The 22,042-nt window shown below is 37.6% G+C and overlaps 1 protein-coding gene across 6 annotated transcripts in view; it reads right to left on the reverse strand.

The window, feature by feature from the left end:
- Window positions 1–22,042, reverse strand: part of Rbcn-3B (WD repeat-containing protein Rbcn-3B) — a 334,889-nt gene that overhangs the window by 220,739 nt on the left and 92,108 nt on the right. For all 6 annotated transcript variants that reach the window (XM_081743283.1, XM_081743279.1, XM_081743282.1 and 3 more), the window contains 3 exons: window positions 18,860–19,055; window positions 15,902–16,071; window positions 10,273–10,432 (listed from right to left, as the gene is read on the reverse strand). In XM_081743283.1, the coding sequence (XP_081599409.1) occupies window positions 10,273–10,432; window positions 15,902–16,071; window positions 18,860–19,055 (526 nt within the window). The remainder of the gene's footprint in view (window positions 1–10,272; window positions 10,433–15,901; window positions 16,072–18,859; window positions 19,056–22,042) is intronic.

Genomic DNA, 22,042 nt, shown 5'->3' on the forward strand with positions numbered 1-22,042 from the left:
TTCAATTGTCTTTTGTGTTACTAATATTTTTCCTTGTGCATGAATTGCTATACTGTGCTATATCTTCCATATCAATGTTATGCAGCACTGGCAACACTGCGGTTCGGATGGCAACCCTGATTATGATCTTTCTTCGTCCTTGATGCGCTTGTTATGTTTAGTTTCTTTCTTTTAATTGACTTTCTTTCCCTGTTTGCACGAAATTAACTTTTCCCGTCATTCCTGACTTTCTCCAATTTTGCTGACATTCAATGTTTCCTCTTTCCTGTGGGCCGCCATATCATGGTTTTCATTGGGTCCTGTGGTCACACTTAGCGGACGAATCACTGCCAACGATTATGTCGCAATTTTAGGAGACCACTTGCATCCTATGGTCCGGATGTTGTTCCCGGACAATGACGCCATCTTCCAGGATGATAATGCAGCCATTCACACAGCTGGCGTTGTTGCAGCGTGGTTTGAGGAACATCGGGATGAAGTTCAACACCTCCCCTGGCCCGCCCAATCCCCAGATCTCAACATAATTGAACATCTGTGGTCCATCTTGGAAACACGACTCCGGCGACGATTTCCACCTCCATCCTCTCTCACAGAACTGGCTGATGCCCTGCACGAAGAATGGTGTAAAATTCCACTTGCTACCATTCACGACCTCTATGCCTCTATCCCACGTCGCATCAAGGCTGTTCTGAAGGCGAAAGGTGGCCCGACACCATATTAATCTGGTAAGTTGCAATTTCGTTCAGGTGTTTCCATTTTTCTGATCACCATCTGTATGTCTCAGGCGTTTGTTTCATGGACAAATAATAATGAAAAAAGGAGAATAACCATTTCTCCAGTCTAAGATGAATCTCTACTTTTGGGGTGTTTTGCCCCATGAACACCATATATAAGTGACATTGTAATTAATTATATATGTAATGTATTTGCTTATTACATACTGCATGCAAAAAGAAAGAAAACACTGATCATACATGTATTAGAAACTCCAACCGGAAGTGGGCTCAAATCTTGCAAACGGTGCGAGATATTGAGAAAAAATAAGCGAAAATATCCTCCCTATAGGGACATGAACAGATGTTGTGAGGAATGAGAAGAAGATTCATGCTCATATACGAATGATGCGCTGTGTACAGAGCGCAGGTTCAGCTAGTCTATATATTAAAATGCCAGGTTTATATGTTTGTCCGCAATCATTTCGACAATGAGATCTAGAAAACCACAAGTGCTAGAAACGTGCCGTTTTCACTGTCCGATTCCAAATTTTGTATAGATTGTCCAGTTCTCATTGAATATTTAATAAACATGGCCGCTATTTCTTTATTACATTTTTAAGGGTACACTGGAAGTGTTGAAATTTTATAAAACATCACATCCTACGTGTTATACATTCCAACACAAGTAGGTTCTATATAGGGGTTGTATATCTCTCAGGAGTTTGTTTCATGACCAAATGATAATGAAAAACGAAAGATAACCATTTCTCCAGGCTAAGATGTGTCTTTATTGTTCGGAGTGTTTTGCCCAATAAACATCATATATCACTGACATTATAATTAATTGTGTATGTAATGTATTTGTTTATTACATACTGCATGCAAGAAGAAAAAAACATTGGTCATACATGAATTAGAAACTCCAACAGGAAGTAGGCTCAAATCTTGTAAACGGTGCAAGATATTAAAAAATAAAAAAAAATCTCTCTTTATGTGGTACCCCTTGCCAATTTTTATAAAGACGTCTTTCACTTGTGTCTGTAAAGGGACATGTACAGATGTTGTGAGGAATGACAAGGAGATTCATGCTCATATGTGAATGATGCGCGTGTAGAGAGCGCAGGTTTAGCTAGTATATTATGGTAAGTCATTACTACTTTGAGTTTCATGTTCATTGTATGTGTGTGTGTATGTGTCAGAACTTTGTTGTCACCATTGACTTCAAACATACGTATATTTTACAATATAAATATACGAAAGATGTCCGTAAGTAAGTTACCAACTGCTACAAAATATAATAATAATTCCTACATCTTTTTATTACAAAACCTTGACCCGAATTGAGACACTCGTCCCATTGACGCACGAGCACCCAAACATCTCTTGTGTAGAAGAGGTCTGTGAATTGCTACTGTAGGCATCTCCAAACTCAGGTTCAGTTTCTGCATCATTCAGGACAGGTTTACCGCTAAGGTGAAATTTCAGGCGAACGAACAGATGAAAATCACTTGGGACTGAGTCTAAGATGAATAGCGTGAATTGGTAAACTTTTCATTCGAATTTCGCAAGATGCTCTTGGGATGCCTGTGTGCACGTCCTGGCCTTCAATGTGTCGGACGATTTCCGTGATTGGCAGTCCAAAGATGCAACAAAAGCATCACTATAACGCAGAAGTCACAGTTTTCTTTCACCTCTAGAAATGGGTAAGTAGCACGTTCTGTCGATCGTAGACTGCAGAATGCATAAATCTTCCAGAGAAAAGGATAATCTTGATTTTTTTTTCTGCTGTGCAGACGGGTGTTTCACTGTCCCAATGCATGTTTCGTTTTAGGGTGGTAATCATGAACTCCCTTCTTTTATCGCCTGTAACGATTTTGCTAAGCATGTCATCTTAATGTACTAACAGAATGTTAAACGGATATAACCTAGCGAATTATTTGTATTCTTCAGTGAAACGTTTGGGTATCCAATATATACACTCATGTCCAAAATGATTGTCGCACATCTATAACTGTCTTCTTGTAAGAATATAATTTGATAACGAATTCGCCCGGTATTCCTTATAATGTTAGTATGTGTATAATCGGCAAAGATATGTATGTGGCAAATTTCATGTCAAAAGGGCAGTAAATAAGAACAACAAAACGAAAATAAAACTTTCTTGTCAATTTGGCAACATTTTGTTTTACTCATTCTAATTTTCGTATTTATAAGTCTTTTCCTACGAAATTTACCACAAATAAACATTTCCCGATTATACACAAAGTATCAGTATTAAAAGTACCCTGCAAAATCATTATCAAATTATGTTCTTACAAGAAGACAGTTATAGACATACGACAATAATTTTGGACATGAGTGTACATACTTTTCAGAAATCCAAATACATGAGTTCCGTGCTGTCACATAACCCATGTCAACCCAACTTCAGATGTAATTGGATTAATCAATACACGCCTGTCATCCTGAATAATATGCTACACTTAACACCGTTTTCCACTGTCGCAGTCACAGTAGGCACAAAGGGAGTTGTTCGTCATTACATTTTACACGACCTGCTAAATTTTGTAACTCAATTCTGCATCGCTTGCCATAACGAACACTTTTCCACTACATGGGAACATTTCCTTATGAATTTCCTTTGCAGAAAGACCTTTCAAACACAGAAAATACACCACATCCCACTGCTTCTCTAGTGTACAATCTTACAGCATAGTAGTCATTTTCACACTGCCTTGGAACGCCTTCAACGCTCAGATATGTCTTTCCAACTCTCAATGGGAAATACTAAAGTGCTGACCTCTGTTGAAAATATTCGAAAATGTTTACGCTTGTTTGGTGTTTCTAACAAAATCTCTAACCTATTTCATGAGTTTTCCTCGTATCTACCGTTTTGATCTTTCGAACTTAGTAGCACACCTTGAATTATTTTACAAAGAGACACTGTAATTATATTTTCTTCAGATTAACAAAAGAAAAGAATTACAAAACAACAATATTTTTCATTGAATCATTTACCTCAACTGTCTTTATATATATAAATACTTCGTTTATGTATTGAATATTCTTGAGAAGAACGCTACGCATTTGAATTGGAAAAGTCCTTGGATACTTCCCAGAGAACATTTGTAAGAACTTAAAACAACTATTTGCTTGACGGATATTTTGACAAGTGTATTAGAAAACTATTTTTAGCAACTGTTTTAATCATCAATAAAAATTACAATATTCTTCGTATTAATGTTATATATATATATATATATATATATATATATATATATATATAAGATAACCAAGAAAGTTATGTCGCTTTTTCACCCACCACCTTCGAACATCGATATGTTACCTAAGACGTGCCTCGAAGATCAAAAGTAGTTCCCATCAGCATCGACGACCTTCTTCCAACGTTCTGGAAGACCATGGATTCCATCGTGGTAGAACTTTGGTGGCCCGTGACGTGAAGAAGGTACCAAGTGCATTTTGCACCTCTACTAGGGATTTGAACTGTTGTCCTCTAAGGTGATTGTCCAAGGAATGGAACAGGTAATAATCGGACGGCGCAATCTCCGGAGAGTATGGCGGATTCAATAATGTTTTCAATCCAAGGTGTAGAATGGTGTCCCGCGTCATCCTAGCCACGTTGGGCTTAGCGTTGTCCTGTAACAGGAGGATCCCTTTGAGATTCAGAAATGCTGGCTCCAGAGTTTTGAGTTTTTCTTGAACACGGCTCAACTGCTGACAGTACACAGTTGCACTAACGCTCTGACCAACTGGTAGCAATTCCGGATGCACGATGCCGCGAGCAGTCCATCAAACACACAGGAGTACCTTCTTCTGGTGCTCTGCTGGTTTCGGCTGTTTTGGAACTGGTTCATGGGATGCTAACCAATGATGACGGCACCGTGGAACTACGGACAGAACCTACTTTTCATCACATGTCAACACAATGTCCAGAAATGGCTCCTTCCTCAGACGAGACAGCGAAGAAACAAAGGTGTCTGCTCGCGTTGCCTTCTGGCCCGAGTCAAATCATGTGGGAACCATCGACCCAACTTGTAGTGTTTTCCAAGTCGATGGAGGTGCTGCCGAATGTTTTTTCCACTCACACTGAATTGTAGTCCCAGTTCCTCACGTCTGGCCACTGTTCGCCTCAATTGCTGCCTGAAGATCTTTATTTTGAACATGTGTTGGTCTTCTGGCACAAGGTGCGTCTTCGACTGTTTTGTCACAGTTTTTACATTTGTTAAACCATCGTTGCACTGTCCGCGTAGTCACGACACCCTCACCAAAGGCCTGGTAGTATATCTTCCGTCTGCTCCTGCGGCGTTTGACCCCAGTTTGAACTCGTACAGTATACACGCCCTTATGACGCTCTGTGGAGGTCCCATGTTCACTCTGTCCTTACGCAAGTTTATGGTGTAACTGAACTGCCACAACCAGACAGTATGATAGATATACCAACAACTGGCCTTCACCTTATCTCCATTTGCATTCAATTCACGGTGTGAGGGCCAATTGAATATAGACTTTTACAAAAAGCGACAGAACTTTCTTGGTTACCTTTATAGAAAGCGTTGAAAATATTCTGAAAATAGAAACAGCACAAAAAACACAAATAACGGACACAACCTAAAAGCAAAAGAAATATATGTTTTCTTGAAACATAGTTAACAACATGCATCATTCCAAGACATCAAATGCAGCTGAGCTCATTCCTCTAGTTGCTGTCTTAACTTAGATTTTGGGGGAAATATTAATCTGGCAACACTGTAATTTTTATGGATGGTAACATAGAAAATTCTTCAAGTTCAGATTTTCTATTGTAGAATAACATTATCTATGATTGTGGTAAGTTGCATTTCATTATCTCCTTTCACTTGTGAATAAACAAGCAAAGGAAAAAGGGTAAATTTTGTATTATTTGTAGTATGGCAAGCTCCTAAATTCTTCATACTAACAACACTGGTCGGCATGAAAATCCTCCCACGAGGGTGAAAGGGTGTACCGAATAGATTTCGAGACGCTGATTACGAATATCTCATCGAGAAAGTTCCAGCTTTTTTTTTTTTTCTTTTTTTCAGGGTGCTGTTTCCATAATTGACAGAAAAATCGTATTTCTCGTATTTAATGTGTGTTTTCTGTATTTGGAGTGCATAGTTCTGAATTTTTATCTTAATCCAAGAACTGTTACTAGACTATATCCCAGGAATATTCTTTTCTTTAGCTCACGACCACCCGGAAACGTACCCCCTCCCCTTGGGTTGCAAAGATTTATTGTCGTTCCACATTGCATACAGTAAAACCTAGGCGTTATTGACGCAGAAAGGTTTCGTAATCAACTTGCGATCATTCGTCGGCTCCCTTTTGTCTAGACGACAGACAGATTGTTGAAAAAAGGCGCCAAGACATACACCACGTTGTCTCGTGAAACAAATATTTTAGTTTCGAGTTGATCTTCGTGTTAGAAGGTGGTGTTACACTGTGTCTGTGTATAACGTAGGTGAAAAATATTTCTGTGTGAAACATTGACGTTTGTGTTAAACGAACATGCCGAGAACTTGCAACAATTCGACAGATTAATTCTGTTACATATGTGGGGAAGTGATTTTCAAGGGACAAAGTAGGCCATTGTCACCGTTCCTGAAGACAGCCTACCATCTGTACTTCGGGTGTAAAAGGCGACCAGGATCGCGTTTGGGCTCCGAAACAAAGTTGTAACTCATTTGCGCGTACTCTCACAGGATGGTTGAAAGATGCACATAAATCGATGCCGTACCTATGGTTTGGCGCGAGCCCCGTGATCATGTTTCAGACTGTTACTTCTGCCTGACTAATATAAAAGGTTTCTCGAAAAACATGAAGCATAAAATACGGTATCCTAACTTGGATTCCGCGAGGAGACCTGTGAAACATGCTGTTTGTCTGCCTGTACCCGTACCACCAGACTCATACACCCTGTGCAGTGTTTCATCCGATGAAGAACCTGCTGCTTGTGAGGATGTTGCACAATCTTTGAGTACACAGTCAGATCCCAATTACGCTCCAGTGCCTGACACCAATTGAGGGCCAATTGAATATAGACTTTTACAAAAAGCGACAGAACTTTCTTGGTTACCTTTATAGAAAGCGTTGAAAATATTCTGAAAATAGAAACAGCACAAAAAACACAAATAACGGACACAACCTAAAAGCAAAAGAAATATATGTTTTCTTGAAACATAGTTAACAACATGCATCATTCCAAGACATCAAATGCAGCTGAGCTCATTCCTCTAGTTGCTGTCTTAACTTAGATTTTGGGGGAAATATTAATCTGGCAACACTGTAATTTTTATGGATGGTAACATAGAAAATTCTTCAAGTTCAGATTTTCTATTGTAGAATAACATTATCTATGATTGTGGTAAGTTGCATTTCATTATCTCCTTTCACTTGTGAATAAACAAGCAAAGGAAAAAGGGTAAATTTTGTATTATTTGTAGTATGGCAAGCTCCTAAATTCTTCATACTAACAACACTGGTCGGCATGAAAATCCTCCCACGAGGGTGAAAGGGTGTACCGAATAGATTTCGAGACGCTGATTACGAATATCTCATCGAGAAAGTTCCAGCTTTTTTTTTTTTTTTTTTCTTTTTTTCAGGGTGCTGTTTCCATAATTGACAGAAAAATCGTATTTCTCGTATTTAATGTGTGTTTTCTGTATTTGGAGTGCATAGTTCTGAATTTTTATCTTAATCCAAGAACTGTTACTAGACTATATCCCAGGAATATTCTTTTCTTTAGCTCACGACCACCCGGAAACGTACCCCCTCCCCTTGGGTTGCAAAGATTTATTGTCGTTCCACATTGCATACAGTAAAACCTAGGCGTTATTGACGCAGAAAGGTTTCGTAATCAACTTGCGATCATTCGTCGGCTCCCTTTTGTCTAGACGACAGACAGATTGTTGAAAAAAGGCGCCAAGACATACACCACGTTGTCTCGTGAAACAAATATTTTAGTTTCGAGTTGATCTTCGTGTTAGAAGGTGGTGTTACACTGTGTCTGTGTATAACGTAGGTGAAAAATATTTCTGTGTGAAACATTGACGTTTGTGTTAAACGAACATGCCGAGAACTTGCAACAATTCGACAGATTAATTCTGTTACATATGTGGGGAAGTGATTTTCAAGGGACAAAGTAGGCCATTGTCACCGTTCCTGAAGACAGCCTACCATCTGTACTTCGGGTGTAAAAGGCGACCAGGATCGCGTTTGGGCTCCGAAACAAAGTTGTAACTCATTTGCGCGTACTCTCACAGGATGGTTGAAAGATGCACATAAATCGATGCCGTACCTATGGTTTGGCGCGAGCCCCGTGATCATGTTTCAGACTGTTACTTCTGCCTGACTAATATAAAAGGTTTCTCGAAAAACATGAAGCATAAAATACGGTATCCTAACTTGGATTCCGCGAGGAGACCTGTGAAACATGCTGTTTGTCTGCCTGTACCCGTACCACCAGACTCATACACCCTGTGCAGTGTTTCATCCGATGAAGAACCTGCTGCTTGTGAGGATGTTGCACAATCTTTGAGTACACAGTCAGATCCCAATTACGCTCCAGTGCCTGACACCAATGAACCACATGTGATAAATCAGGAAGAGCTGAATGATCTGATCAGAGACTTAAAAATTCCCAAGTCTAAGGCCCTGTTGCTTGCATCACGACTTCAACAATGGAATCTACTAAACCAAGATGTGAATATATCGATGTATAGGAAGAGAAAGGTGAGCCTAGTTCCTAATTTTACAAAGGATGGTGATTTGGTGTATTGCAGTGACATTCCATCGCTTATGGGACAAATGAAGTTGAACTACAACACTGAAGATTGGAGGCTATTCGTAGGTTCATTTAGAATAAGTCTCAATGCAGTGTTACTACACAATGGTAATGAAAAGCCAGTCATCCCTATTGCTCATGCTGTACATATGAAAGAAACATACGAGAATATGCGAAACCTATTGCAGAAAATAAAGTACGAACAGTTCCAGTGGTCTGTATGCGCTGACCTTAAGGTTATTGCCATCCTCACCGATTTACAAAGAGGTTACACAAAGCACTGCTGCTTTTTGTGTCATTGGGATAATCGAGCCAAAGATCAGTACACCATCACAAAATGGCCGCCAAGGAAGCAACTGGTCCCAGGGGAGATGAACGTGGCTAATGAACGTCTTGTGGATCCGGAGAAAATATTCTTACCACCCCTTCATATCAAATTAGGGCTCATGAAGGTCTTCGTCAAGGATCTGAACCGGGATGGTGAAGCATTTAATCATCTCAGAAAACTATTCCCAAGACTGAGCGAGGTCAAGGTGAAAGAAGATGTTTTTATGGGACCTCAAATCAGAGACGTTTTTAAGGATACTACATTTTCTTCTAAGCTTAATGAAGTGGAAAGTGAGGTTTGGGAGGCCTTTCGAGAAGTGTACAGTAACTTTCTAGGGAATCATAAGTCGCCTGATTACAAAGACATTGTGGCCAGGTTAATTACTTTATTTCGTAACATGCGATGTAATATGTCCCTTAAGTTACACTTCCTGCATTGAAACCTGGATTTCTTCCCTGAAATGTACAGCTTGGGGGGAGGTCTCTGACGAACACGGGGAAAGGTTTCATCAGCAAATAGCTACCATGGAGAGGCGCTACAGTGGTAAATGGAGTGTGAATATGTTGGCAGACTTCTGTTGGAATGTGACACGCGAGACACCCTGTAGTAATTACAAGAGGAGTAGGAAAACCAAGTGACACGTAAGTGTTAAACTTTAACTTTTTATGCAATTTTATCTGCATAATTTATATTGATATTTAAATTATAACGTGCAAATTATTATGGGTGGAGAATAGCATCTTTGTGCGAATATTGAACCCCTCCTCCTCCTCCTCCTCCCTGAAAACTGATACGTCCTGGGGAAAAAGGGGTTACGGATTCGAACTCAGGAGCTCGAAACCTATAGGAATCACCTATTTTCGTTCGTGGGAGCGAAAAAGTTTAATTTTGCCGACCAGTGTAATTTATAAAAATACTTTTCTACTCTCCCTCAACTTTAAACACAACTCTTACAACGTATACAATCAAATATCTTACTAGTTTGCCAGAAAGTTTTACAAGATGAAATAAATGACGAGGCGCGCATGTGATGGCGGCCATATTTGACTGCCATTTTGAAGATGAAGCTCACATGGGATATCTTAAGTACTTGGTACTTTTGAGGTTTCATTATAATTGACACGAAAAGTACATCCTGATTTCAGCTGTTTTGGAACTTCTTCTTCTTCTTCTTCTTCTTCTTATTATTATTATTATTATTATTATTATTATTATTATTATTATTATTATTATTATTATTATTATTATTATATTCACTTTAGAAAATCTGCCCCTAGTGTCCTCAATAGCACGTGCTGAAAGAAATCATCATGTGTTTCCCTTAACATTTTATATAATTGGTAGTATCAAAGAGAAAAGAAAAAAATCAGAAACAAGCAGTACTTCAGATTCCACAACAAACTTACCTATTAATGCTTCAATGTCAAAGAATAAAATATGACTCTCTGGATCTTTGGGATTAGTGCGAAGTCCCTGAATCATGAGAGGAAACGCTCGGTTCTTCTGTTGATCATTTTCATCTGGATTTGCTGTTTGATGTAACTGTTGTAACTGATGTAAACCTCTCTAAAAGAAAATGAAACAATATAGGCCTACATTAGCAAGCATTTTAATTATAAATATATCTAAGTCACAGCAACATTGTGAGAGTGTTAAATAGCTCACCTTCAAAAAAAATCACAATATTTATTTGTTTTTACTAAGATATTAGGAAAAGATAAAAACATATGGGGAAAAAGTGTACATAAGATTCTTAATTTGAATACAGAGTGGAAAAACAAAGCATGATATTTTCGAGTTATATTCAACCATGTAAGGAAGTGAATGGTTGATTTGTGGGATTAAAGTTTGTTGTTCTCTTCATTAACGAGGATATATGAGACATAGATCTGAGCTTAAATGGCATTTGGGACATTAGTTCGTGCCGGGAATCGAAGTCAAGTTTCCCGTGGTGTCTTTCCTAGGTTTCGCTCCAAGGAAGGTAGCCGAACAAAGGTCTGTTTTGAGGACATCAAATTGGTATGGCAGCAATTAATCGGTTGATCATTGTAGTCTATTTGTAGTTACAATATTTGTCCTACTTCCATCGCTTTCTAAATCGTTCTAAAGGGTCATATAAAAAAGTATCCGCGGTTTTTTTGGTATGAAAAAAAAAATTCTTTATTGAAAATCAACTTTAATCACGTACATATCGATCAATTATCTATGACCTTTTGCCATTTTTCAAATAACTTCATAATTCTATCAGTGTAGAACTTCTGTGGTTTATCGTTAAAAAACTTGGCCAAGTGATTTTCAGCGGCGCTTTGGTCGGCCAATTTTTACCATCAAGAGAGTTTTGCAGAGACCGAAACAAATAGTAGTCAGACCATGCAAGATCCGGGCTATACCATGGATGCATCAAAACTTCCCAACCAAGTTCCATCAACTTGTTCCGAGTCATCAACGATGTATGTTGCCGCGCATTGTCATGATGGACACAACTCAATTGGATTGTCGGCATACAAGGTTGTGCTGAGTGTTTGGAGGGATTGGAAGGGAATTGTTCATTATGAGTTGCTGCAACTTGACGAAATCATCAATTCGGTAATGTACTGTGCACAACTCACAATTCGCCCGTTTGAACGAAGCAATCCAGAAAAAGGGACTAGAATTGGCCAACAGAAAGGGAGTTGTGTTCCGTCATGACAATGTGCGGCCACACACATCTTTGAAGACCCGGTACAAATTCACGGAACTTGGTTGGGAAGTTTTGATGCATCCACGGTATAGTTCGGACCTTATACCATCTGACTACCATTTGTTTCGGTCTCTGCAAAACTCTCTTGATGATAAAAAAAAATTGGCCGACCGAAGCTCTGCTGAAAATCACTTGGCCAAGTTTTTTGACAAACCACTGAAGTTCTACACCGATGGAATTATAAAGCTACCTGAAAAATGGTAAGAGGTCATACATAATAATGGTCAACATGTACTTGATTAAAATTGATTTTCAATAAAGAATTTTTTTGTTAAAAATGTACCAAAAACCGCTGGAAACTTTTTATGACACTTTTCATTAAAAATATAAATAATGTATGAAATTTGCAAATCGAAATTTCCTGTATTTCCGGAAATCAAAATTTCCGAAATGTTCATATACATACTGCAATACTAGCATTCAATTTCCACCTCTGACTGTGGCAAAAATGCAGGGAATTTTTAAGGATCTACGGGTCATCCTTTGGGACTTAATCTCAGGAAGGTAGTCTAGATTTTTTTAAACAGAAGTATACAAGTGATAAAGCAAGGCTCTTCATGAAAGAATGTGGATGAATAAAATTGTGAGTACAGTGCTCGTTAGAAAACAAAACAAAACAAACCAAAACAAAAAAAAAAAAAAAGAAAAAACAGGCATTGAGGAGATTTACGAACTAGGAGGTGTGCCAGAAGCCACTTGCTCCGAATATTTTATCACAAATACATGCAAAACTTTGCTTGAACGATGTGGTAATACCTTTAAAACTGGTCCAGTTTCGGTCTGAAATTTGAGACACTGTCCTCATTCCAAGTAAATCAATTATTCCTTTCCCATCAGACATTCCTGGAGCATTCAATTGAGTAAAATGTGAAACATCACATTGTTAAGTGTAAGACAAGGGAATTTTGGTGTTCCTGGTTCCCTAAACGTAATACTGTGACTGTTGGTTGTAGAAATGCACTCAATAGAAAGTAATGATGGTCATCATGTTGTAAGAGCATTTTGTAATTTGTTTAATGTGTGTTTCTTACAGTACTTTACAATGTGTGTTACTTTAATCAACAAAAGAAATGACTGTCACCGTGTTGCATTTTTTTAAAAGTTGTAACGAATGTTTTAGCGATTTCTTAAGGATAAACAAACATTACTTTAAGGTTAGTATATAAGCATCCAGCGTTAGATGTCAATACCAAATACAGGGTTAGCATAAATGATTCATTCGTTTTGAAAAGGCTATATTTTCAGAAGAATTATACGCACACACATGAAAGATATATGAAAAGAACCACAAAATCACCAAGTTTGTCTTGCGTAGATTTTGGCACCCCCTCATTGGCACTATCTAAACGATCAACTTCCGCATCGCAGGATTGAGCGTATTGGTGAGAATGACTTAGCTTTGTTCCTCTGGTCTCTCAGATCTCCTGATTAACGTCCTGTGACTTCTTCCTGTGAGGGTACATTGAGAACCTGTTTATGTACCTACATTACCGCAATCCTTAGTCGGGCACAAAGAACGAACCAGTGCTGGAGTGCACACAATTGACAGGACTATGCTACAAAATGTATGGAATGAACTTGAGTGTCGTGTGTCGTGTTGCGAAAAGGGCACATTTCCAGAGGGTGTATAAACTTGGTGAGTTTGTGATTCTTTTCATATATGTTTCATGTATGTACATGTAATACTTTTAAAAATATAGTCTTTTCAAAATCAATGAACCATTTATGCTAGCTCTGTATATCGAGTGCAAACTTTCACAGAAGTTCATGGCCACAGTTGCAGGTATCTATCTATCCGTGCAGAATTTTGAATTTTCATTTTATTCATTATAGAAATCACTTGTTTTAGCTTTTGATAAATACAGCAACGATAAAGTAATTTCAACAATGAACGTATTAGAAATTCAAGACTCTTTATGAATAGATACAAGCAACTGGTCATAATTTTGAAATTCTATTCCTTGAAACTTCTAGAAGCAATGTTGTCTTTTCATGTAAAGATCATTAGACATGTATGGAGACAGTATTGCCATCTAATGCTGGAAATCGTCGTTTTAGATTAAACATTTTTTTTATATATATATATCGAAAGCAGGAGAATAAAATAATAAGCATAGATTTAAGTGACTTCCTATCGTTAGAAATACATGAATTAGAAGTCAAATGTAATATTTAAAAAGGTGCAATTTTGATGATATCTCTACCCACAAGCCTGTGAGGTTGGGAGAAAAACAAAACAAACTATTAGTGAACCCTAGACAACAGAATAACAGCAGCTTCCTTCCTACGCCAACTTGCATACAATCTAAGGTCGTCGGCTTTTGGATTAGTAGCAGGGTTGTCCAATCGAGCTAACTGGATTATATGCAAAAATTTTCCGTTTCAGTTGCGTACTCAAAAGTCCTTGCAAGTTGCCACGGCGATGGGTGAGTGAAGTATTGTGGCTTCTATGAAAGCTACAACAGTATTTGGCAGTAAAGATGCGGTAACAGAACCGATAGTAGACCAGAATAATGTTCCCATTACTACGCTGAAGAGCCCGAACAGGGACTTTGAGAAGGTACTCGAAAAAAGTAAAGATACGTTCGGTGGAGTCGGAAATACTGGGAAAAAATAATGGGTTCTCCGGGTAGCAAAGTTTGTGAATTTCGAGCATGGATTTACCCACGTTCGCTTTGTGTTCCTTTTCTTCCAAACATACATATATATATTTTCCGAAACATCAAGAAAATTTGGCTAAATTAAGTTCTGTAAATGTGTGACGTGATCACAGTAACAGACTCTGGAAACACCACCTCAAATATATATTAACGATGAAGAGAAACAACCTATTTTTCTATCCTCGTCAAAGGTTTTCTTTACGCTATAATTTCACAAAACTTGGGACACTGTGTACAGCGTTTAAGAACTAAATATTGTAAATATTTTAACGATGTTGTGGTTCAGACTCGTACTCGTGTACGAGTAGGATTAGCATTAGGAATTAGATTTCTGGGCTTTCGGCATCTTAGGCCATTTAGCCTATCAGGTACATGAGGGATGACGTTCCTCGGCGAGCACACGATCCGATTAAAGGGAAGGAAGAAAGGATAGGGGAAGGAAACGGCCTGGAACCTATATGTTAAGTACCATCGTAGCATTTGTCTGGTGTGAATGAGAAAAAACCAGGATAAACCTCTCATGATAGCTGCCCTGAAAAATCTGTTATACTTTTTCGACCGAGTGGCCCCACCGGGAATCGAACCCGGGTCGTGTACGAGTAAATTTTGAATTCTTGATAATAGAAAGAATGTTCAGAAATGTTCTTCAAAATAAAATTTTAAAAGTTGGTGAGAAAGTGTGTCAAAAATTACATTTAAAGGACTCTAGCTACTAATCCCTTTAATGCTGAACAGTTTCTTTGTAATATGAGGTCGCTCAAAAACCAAGAACAGTATGAGTAGTAATCGAACCTTTTTATCATAGAGTGGGTTCATTGCTAATAGGGCCCATACACTATCAGTTGTAACTGATCAGTCCAGCTGAGCTAGAAACTGACTTCACCGATGGCACGATGAACTGAACTGATAATGTGTGGTGTACCGTCAGTTATTCTGTTCAGTCCTTTAGTTGCTTCAATTTCATCAGATGTTCTGTGAAGTGCACTTTTAAGTTCCTTGAAATACCAAAGCTTTGGCACGAACACTTCGTCACCTCCGATTTCTTGGATTCGTTCACTTTCCGTAGTTCCCTATTAAATTCCGACCTAGGTTGTTTATTTTTTTAAATAACAATATGGCGTGTTGCCTGAGGTTCCAATTCTTAATTTTGTAACACATCATACGCCTCCCCTCTCTTATACTTATTCACATAATGGAATGTTGATGTCTCAAAGTTCGGGATGAACACTGCAGGCTTCAATAAAAGTCAACAATGCCTCACTTTTTCTAGCTCCCATGATGATGATACGACCAGAACTGAGACAACTGTGTTTCCTTCAATTAATAGCACAGTTCGTAGCAAATCGTAGCAAAACACGGTTCGTTTGTTCAGTCCAAAATAACCGTTCTCGAGTCCAAATAACCGCATGAAGAACTGACTGAACTGAACGAATTCCTTCAGTTTGCAGTTTTTCCTTCAGTTCTGATGTCACGATCAGGTTTTTCTTCAGTTAAACTGATAGTGTATTGACTCTTTAAACCTGATTTGTGTTCTTCAGAAACCAATGCGGAGGATCTCCATGGAAAAGGAAGGAGACGACGTAAAATTATACTGAACGATGACTATCCTCTAATAACAGATAAGATTATACTTACTTGAGCAGCATGACGAATTGCTGAGAGATTTCTATGCCTTAGTCCGCGGAAAAAATGTACAGCTGGATTCGCCATCCCCATTTCTCCTGCACTAGTTGCCGCCACATGTTCATCACAGGCACACAACACTTCCTCTGCACTCATTCCATGAAGTACACGATCCAGATGACCTACAACGAATGTAGGAATTACATTGGAGGTTCAATTACAATAAAGATGCTTATGCTAAATTTACTAATAAATTTATTATATACTAGGACTTTCCAAAATATCAAAATCAGTATCAGTATTTTGAATACCAAAATTTTGACATCTATCGAACAGAAATGTCGATATACTGAAAATATAGAAATACCAAACCATATCAAAATGTCAAAAGATCAATTTCTGAATGATTTGTTTCACGACTATTTCTTCATTTTTCGCTCATTCAAATGTAGCAAATTATTTTTCGTTTTACTTTACAAACAAGAAAAAAAATCTTTTTTTCTTGTATATACAGGTACTTTGCCGAAGTGCGACTTTTTATTTATTTATTTTGGAGTGTCATATTTATCCTGGCAACCCAGAAAACTATGGATTGAACACTAATGTGGGTCATTTTCGATTATGTTTATAAGTCATCTCTCCCCAAGGTGTGCTAAGGAGTCTTACCCATACAGTATTATTTTCCAGGTTATAAATAATATGTGTACCAACTTTGGTTGAAATTGGTCTAGGCCTTCCAGTGTTACGCTGGTAAATACACACACATTTATATATGTAGAAGATAGGACTACCAGAAATGATATGTGATGTAGGCACCAATTGGATATATTGAAAAAGAAATCTACGAAAATCGTGGTATAAAATTCAAAATAGACAAGTACAAAAAAGCTGAGAAAGAGATGCAAAATTACACAATATTTAAAATGCAATGTTAAAGATGGTTGAAACACGCAAATATGCATAAACAAATGCTCATCGTATAGCTTATATATTGCACGAAACGTGCAAGAAAATTAAAAATTTCCACGTGACTTTGACCTAACCATTCCGAATGTGCTCTCATTTAATTCTACTCATTATCTTTGCGTTACTTTCCTTAGTGAACTCAACATAATCGTTAGCACAATAGGGCAATGATCGTATAATATAACTACACATTTTCACGAAGAAAGAACAAAATAAAAGTTAGCGATATTTTCAATTAAGAATATTTTTAGGGAAAATTTCAATCCATGCTTATAATATACCTAAAAGAGAGCTAATTAGTAGAAAAGCTTGCTTAAAATGAGCGACCTTATGTGTTAGTAGTGTTTCTATAAATGAATGCAGTTTTTTTAAACAAAGAATTAAAGAAATAAAACACTAAACTGCTGAACAAGACTGTACTATTCATAAAAATAAATACCTTACACGTTACGTTTCAATCTTCTAACCAAGATTCTCATCAGACATACACTCTGATGTGTATTGAATTGAACTGAATTGAAAAGGTTTGGGTGGGTACACCGACGACGGAGGTCATTTAGCACCCATCACTAGGTAGGAGGACACACAGTAAACGCGAAGAGAGACAAACATACACAGCTAAAAAACCGTACTGTACGTAGTAGAGAAAATCATAAGGAACACCTTAAAACAGTCACGCAGAGCACCAGGCAGAAAAAGAAAAGTACAAGATAAAATAATAATAAACAATGCATGAAACGCTAAAAGCGGTGCATCTACATTACAGAACGCTGTACAGTCACAGAGGCACACAGAAAAGTTAAATGGCGGATAAAACTTGCTTATGCCTATGTATGTCTGATGAGGATCTTGGTTAGAAGATGGAAACGTAACATGTAAAGTATTTATTTTTATAAATAATACAGTCTTGTTCAGCAGTTCAGTGTTTTATTTCTGTTCTTATTTGCAAGACGTGCAGCAATGTTGTGTTGAAAGAATTAAAGATGGCAGTATCTTAGTATTCCCATCCTTATTAACAGGACATTATAATGACCTTAACGAATGTCTTTATAATATAATATTCTATAACCTATTACAAATACCACCATTAAAATAATAATAATATGCCGCTTCACTTACGGTATTCTAGAAATATTTTATGGATACTCTCTCGATACTCTTACAAACCCGGTTGTATGGCTCCATCAGAGAGAATTTATTGAACACTGGAATATCGTTTACAACGAAAGTAGTATAAGAAACGAACCACTATGGGAATATGTCTCGTACAGGTTTACTTTTGGCGCACCATAATTGTTTCACTAATTTCCTTCTTATTGTCCTCTAAAAGGTTTCCACTAGGTGACATGAAAATATCTCAATTTGGATAGATAAAATTCAAGGGGGCCAAAAGAAGTAATTGTTGAAAAATTAAAATTCTTTTACGATTTTCGTATAAATACGAATTTCAGATGTGTAGCATAAAAACTATGGTGCAAAACACAGAAACCAACCTATGCTAGGTGACCATTAAAAAGCACGAATGCTATGTAACCGAGTCAGGGCAGGGCAAAGGAAGCAGACGCGTCAGCCAAGGCGGGTATGCGCGCAAGCGAGAGTATGGGAAAAAACTGAGTTTTGGCAATGATACTACTTTTAATATACTTGAATGGCTTTATACTAGTAACGCTCCACTTGTAAACATAAAATACAGGTTCTGTAGAATGTGCAGAAATATGCCGCCGTGGAAAATAGCATCAAATATAGCCACCTTTCGTATGCACTGACTTATTTCATATGTCCTAGATCACTTGTAACTATTTTATACTAGTATCCCTACATTTGTAAACCTAAATACAGCTGAATTAGTTTGAATTTAATTGTGTCGCTTGCAAAAATTTGTTCCTTATAAACATACCTTTCCATGCAAAATATTAAATTTTACCAGTAAATCTTCCAAAATGTGGTGCGCGAAAACTATACCTGCATTCTATGTCTAGCATAATATGAATAGGAGAAACTAACCTGTCTCCATCTGCCACACGTACACTGTTCCATCTGAACATCCAACAATCATAAAATCATCTAAAGGGCGCCATTTGATAGTTACAACAGGAAACAAATGACGAGAAGCTAAAACAACACATTTTCTTTCCTTCAGTCCAAGAAGGGTTACTGAATGATCGCTTGCTACACTGCAGATACATTGTTGGATACGAGGCTGAAAATAAGAGACGATAATGAGTTAGATATATTATACCTACATTCATTTCATACTAGCTCATTAACACACGTTTGAAATGTAAAGGTAATAGGAATTATATTGTTTACATATGTATTAATAGTTTCTGTTCGAGGAAGTCAATATAGTGATATCATTTGTACAGCTTCTTCAGTGATCGCAATGTTGCACGAAATTGGTGCTTAGTTACAGATACTCACGTTTCTTCTCTCAAGATTTTATGAATTTTCCATTTCTCGTATATGCTTCAAATACACATATACGAATAATATTCTTATCGTGTAAAATGTATTATAACCTAAAATGCACGTGGTTGCATATAAAGAAATTAAGAGTATGTTTTTCTTCTTCGTATTAACGTACCTAACAAAATATTCTTGCTTACCTCTTCACAGATAATTATCGATTTGATAAAAAAACATAAAATTCAAAACACGTTATTTATCTGGGTTTGCAACGGTCAGACGGCTACACCGACGCCGAGCTGCAGCTGGTAGTGTGTTAAGACAATCTCCGTACTATATGAGGACCAGCAGAACGGCAGCGTGCAGTGAACTGAGCAGACAGGGATAGTATTAAGTTAGCGACCTCACTAATTTCCAAACAGTGGCAGATTAGTGTTCGGTTATGTGGGGAGAGTGTGACGAAAGTGACAAGTGTATTAGGTGTGCCGCAAGGGACTGTGCCAAGGTGATCACAGAATACAAAACTCACAATAAAACTACATCAGCAAAGAGGAACAGTAGGCAGAACAAAATTCTCAGTGACATGTCCCATCGAGCATTAAAGTGGATTGTCATTCTGAACAAGCATGCGATTCGGGCGCTAGTGACGGAGGGACACCTCTTACAGGCTACGTCGACTATTACAGTCCGCTGCGAGTTACATGAGATGAACATACAAGGCCGGGTTGCAGGAGCAAAACTGCTTATAAGAAGTCATAACGTTTTAGCACGACGCCACGAGTCACGTCACTACTCGTGATTATGTCGCCATTTTAGGGGATCATTTGTATCCAATGGTTTAAATTTGTTTTTGGGCAATATCGCCATATTCCAGAAAGATAATGCACTCATTCACACAGTAGGAACTGTTGTGACTTGTTCGAAGAACATGGGGATGAGATGAACACCTGTCCTGACCCGCTCAATCCTCGGACCTTAACATAAATGACCATCTGTGATTCGTTTTAGAGACCGGATCCGGCGCAGACTTCTGCCTCCATTTCCTTTCACGTAACTGAGTAGTTTATAGCACGCGGAACAATGTAATATTGCACCTGCCAGCATTCACGACTTTTAAGACTCCATTCCACGTTGCATCAGAGCCTCTCTAACGGCTAAAGATAATTCAACGCCAAATTAATCTGATAATATGCACTTTTTTAGGTACTTCAATTAAACTGTCAAGTATCTGTAAGCCCTGTTCACCCATACGCCACATCTTTGGCGAACTCATTGTATCTTAAAAAATTACAACACAATATGTTGAAGATATTTAAGAGCATCGCTCAGCAAATTAGTTCATATGTCATTCACTGGTGCATACACAGAAAAGAAGAAATATCAATTACAGTGATAATTTGCTAAATATTTAACACAAAGGGATAATAGTAATAATAATAATAATAATAATAATAATAATAATAATAATAATAATAATAATAATAATAATAATAAAAATAATATGAAGAAGAAGAAAAAGATGATCTACTCCATAACATTACAATATAGTACTTGATATATGTTAAACAGCATTTGTTACCTCTTTTACATGGCATCAGATCAATTCGAATTAGAACAAAATTGATATATTGACTCATTGTCAGTATCGTAGGAACAGGTTGTATTTCCACCCTTATCTTCACAGTCTCTTGGATTAAAAGCTGTAATACACAGATGAAATTCTTTCGTATGGATTCACTATGTGAAGAACATGTTCCATGTTTGACCTTATCGCGCTATTGTAACCGAAAGAAATAGATGTACCAATTTTAATTTTGATATTCAAAGCCATAGTTCCGAAATCTACCGTTGTTTCACAATACAATGCAATCCAACTGTTCATTAAAAGAAAATAAACTGAACAATAATTTAAGCTGTAAGTTAATAGTTATTTTTCGCGTATAACGGATTTCAAAAAAAAAAAAAAAAAAGTTAATTATATAGCAAGAACAGATATAGCAAAAAGAATTTCACTGGTGCGGAAAGAGCTAAGTGCGTGTTTTGGTTTGAAGAAACGAAGTCAGCAACGAGTGTACAGCGTAAGTTTCGCACACTATACAGCAAGTGTGAAGAGACTAATATTCATTATTTATTGACTTTCGTTGATCTCCCACAAAATCATTTATTGTTTGTATAAGAAACATGATATTCTTTAAGACTTATCTTCGGTGTTGTGAGACTATTCCTTTTTTCTTCCTAATTACATAAAACTATTTCTTATGTGTCAAAGAACGCTAGTCATTCGCTAGTCTTAGTTAATGAAATTCACTTATGTCTGAGAATTTAGTCAACGTTTTTCTTCCGTAATTTTGTGTTTTCGTAGCTAAATCGTGGATGTGTTTGTTTATGTTATATAATGTACTATGTCAATGTGTATTTTATGTAATAAAGCTGAGAGAGCTCCTTTCCCAACTATCTGTCCATCTCTGACGTCATGAGTACCTGTTGAGACGAAAACATCTCATCTACACGTGTCTGGAGTCAGCAGGATTACCAGCAGATCTTTGTCTTTAAATACTCTCTCTAACCCAGAAACAGGGAGTTACACAGAGCCTTTGAAGTCACATGAAGCCTCTGGAGTCGTTTGGAGACTTTGGAGTCGGAAATCGAAGTTAGTCTCCAGAGCCTGTCGAGAGTCGGTCTTCGGAGTCATCTTAGCACTCAGTCGCCAAGCTGTCGAAAGACTGACTACGGAGTCGGTCCGGGGAGTGCACGGCAGTCAATCGGGCACTTCGAGAGTAA

The sequence above is a fragment of the Thermobia domestica genome, chromosome 16 (assembly GCF_964235325.1).
Source record: "Thermobia domestica chromosome 16, izTheDome1.hap1.1, whole genome shotgun sequence".
In the NCBI taxonomy this organism is placed as follows: domain Eukaryota; kingdom Metazoa; phylum Arthropoda; class Insecta; order Zygentoma; family Lepismatidae; genus Thermobia; species Thermobia domestica.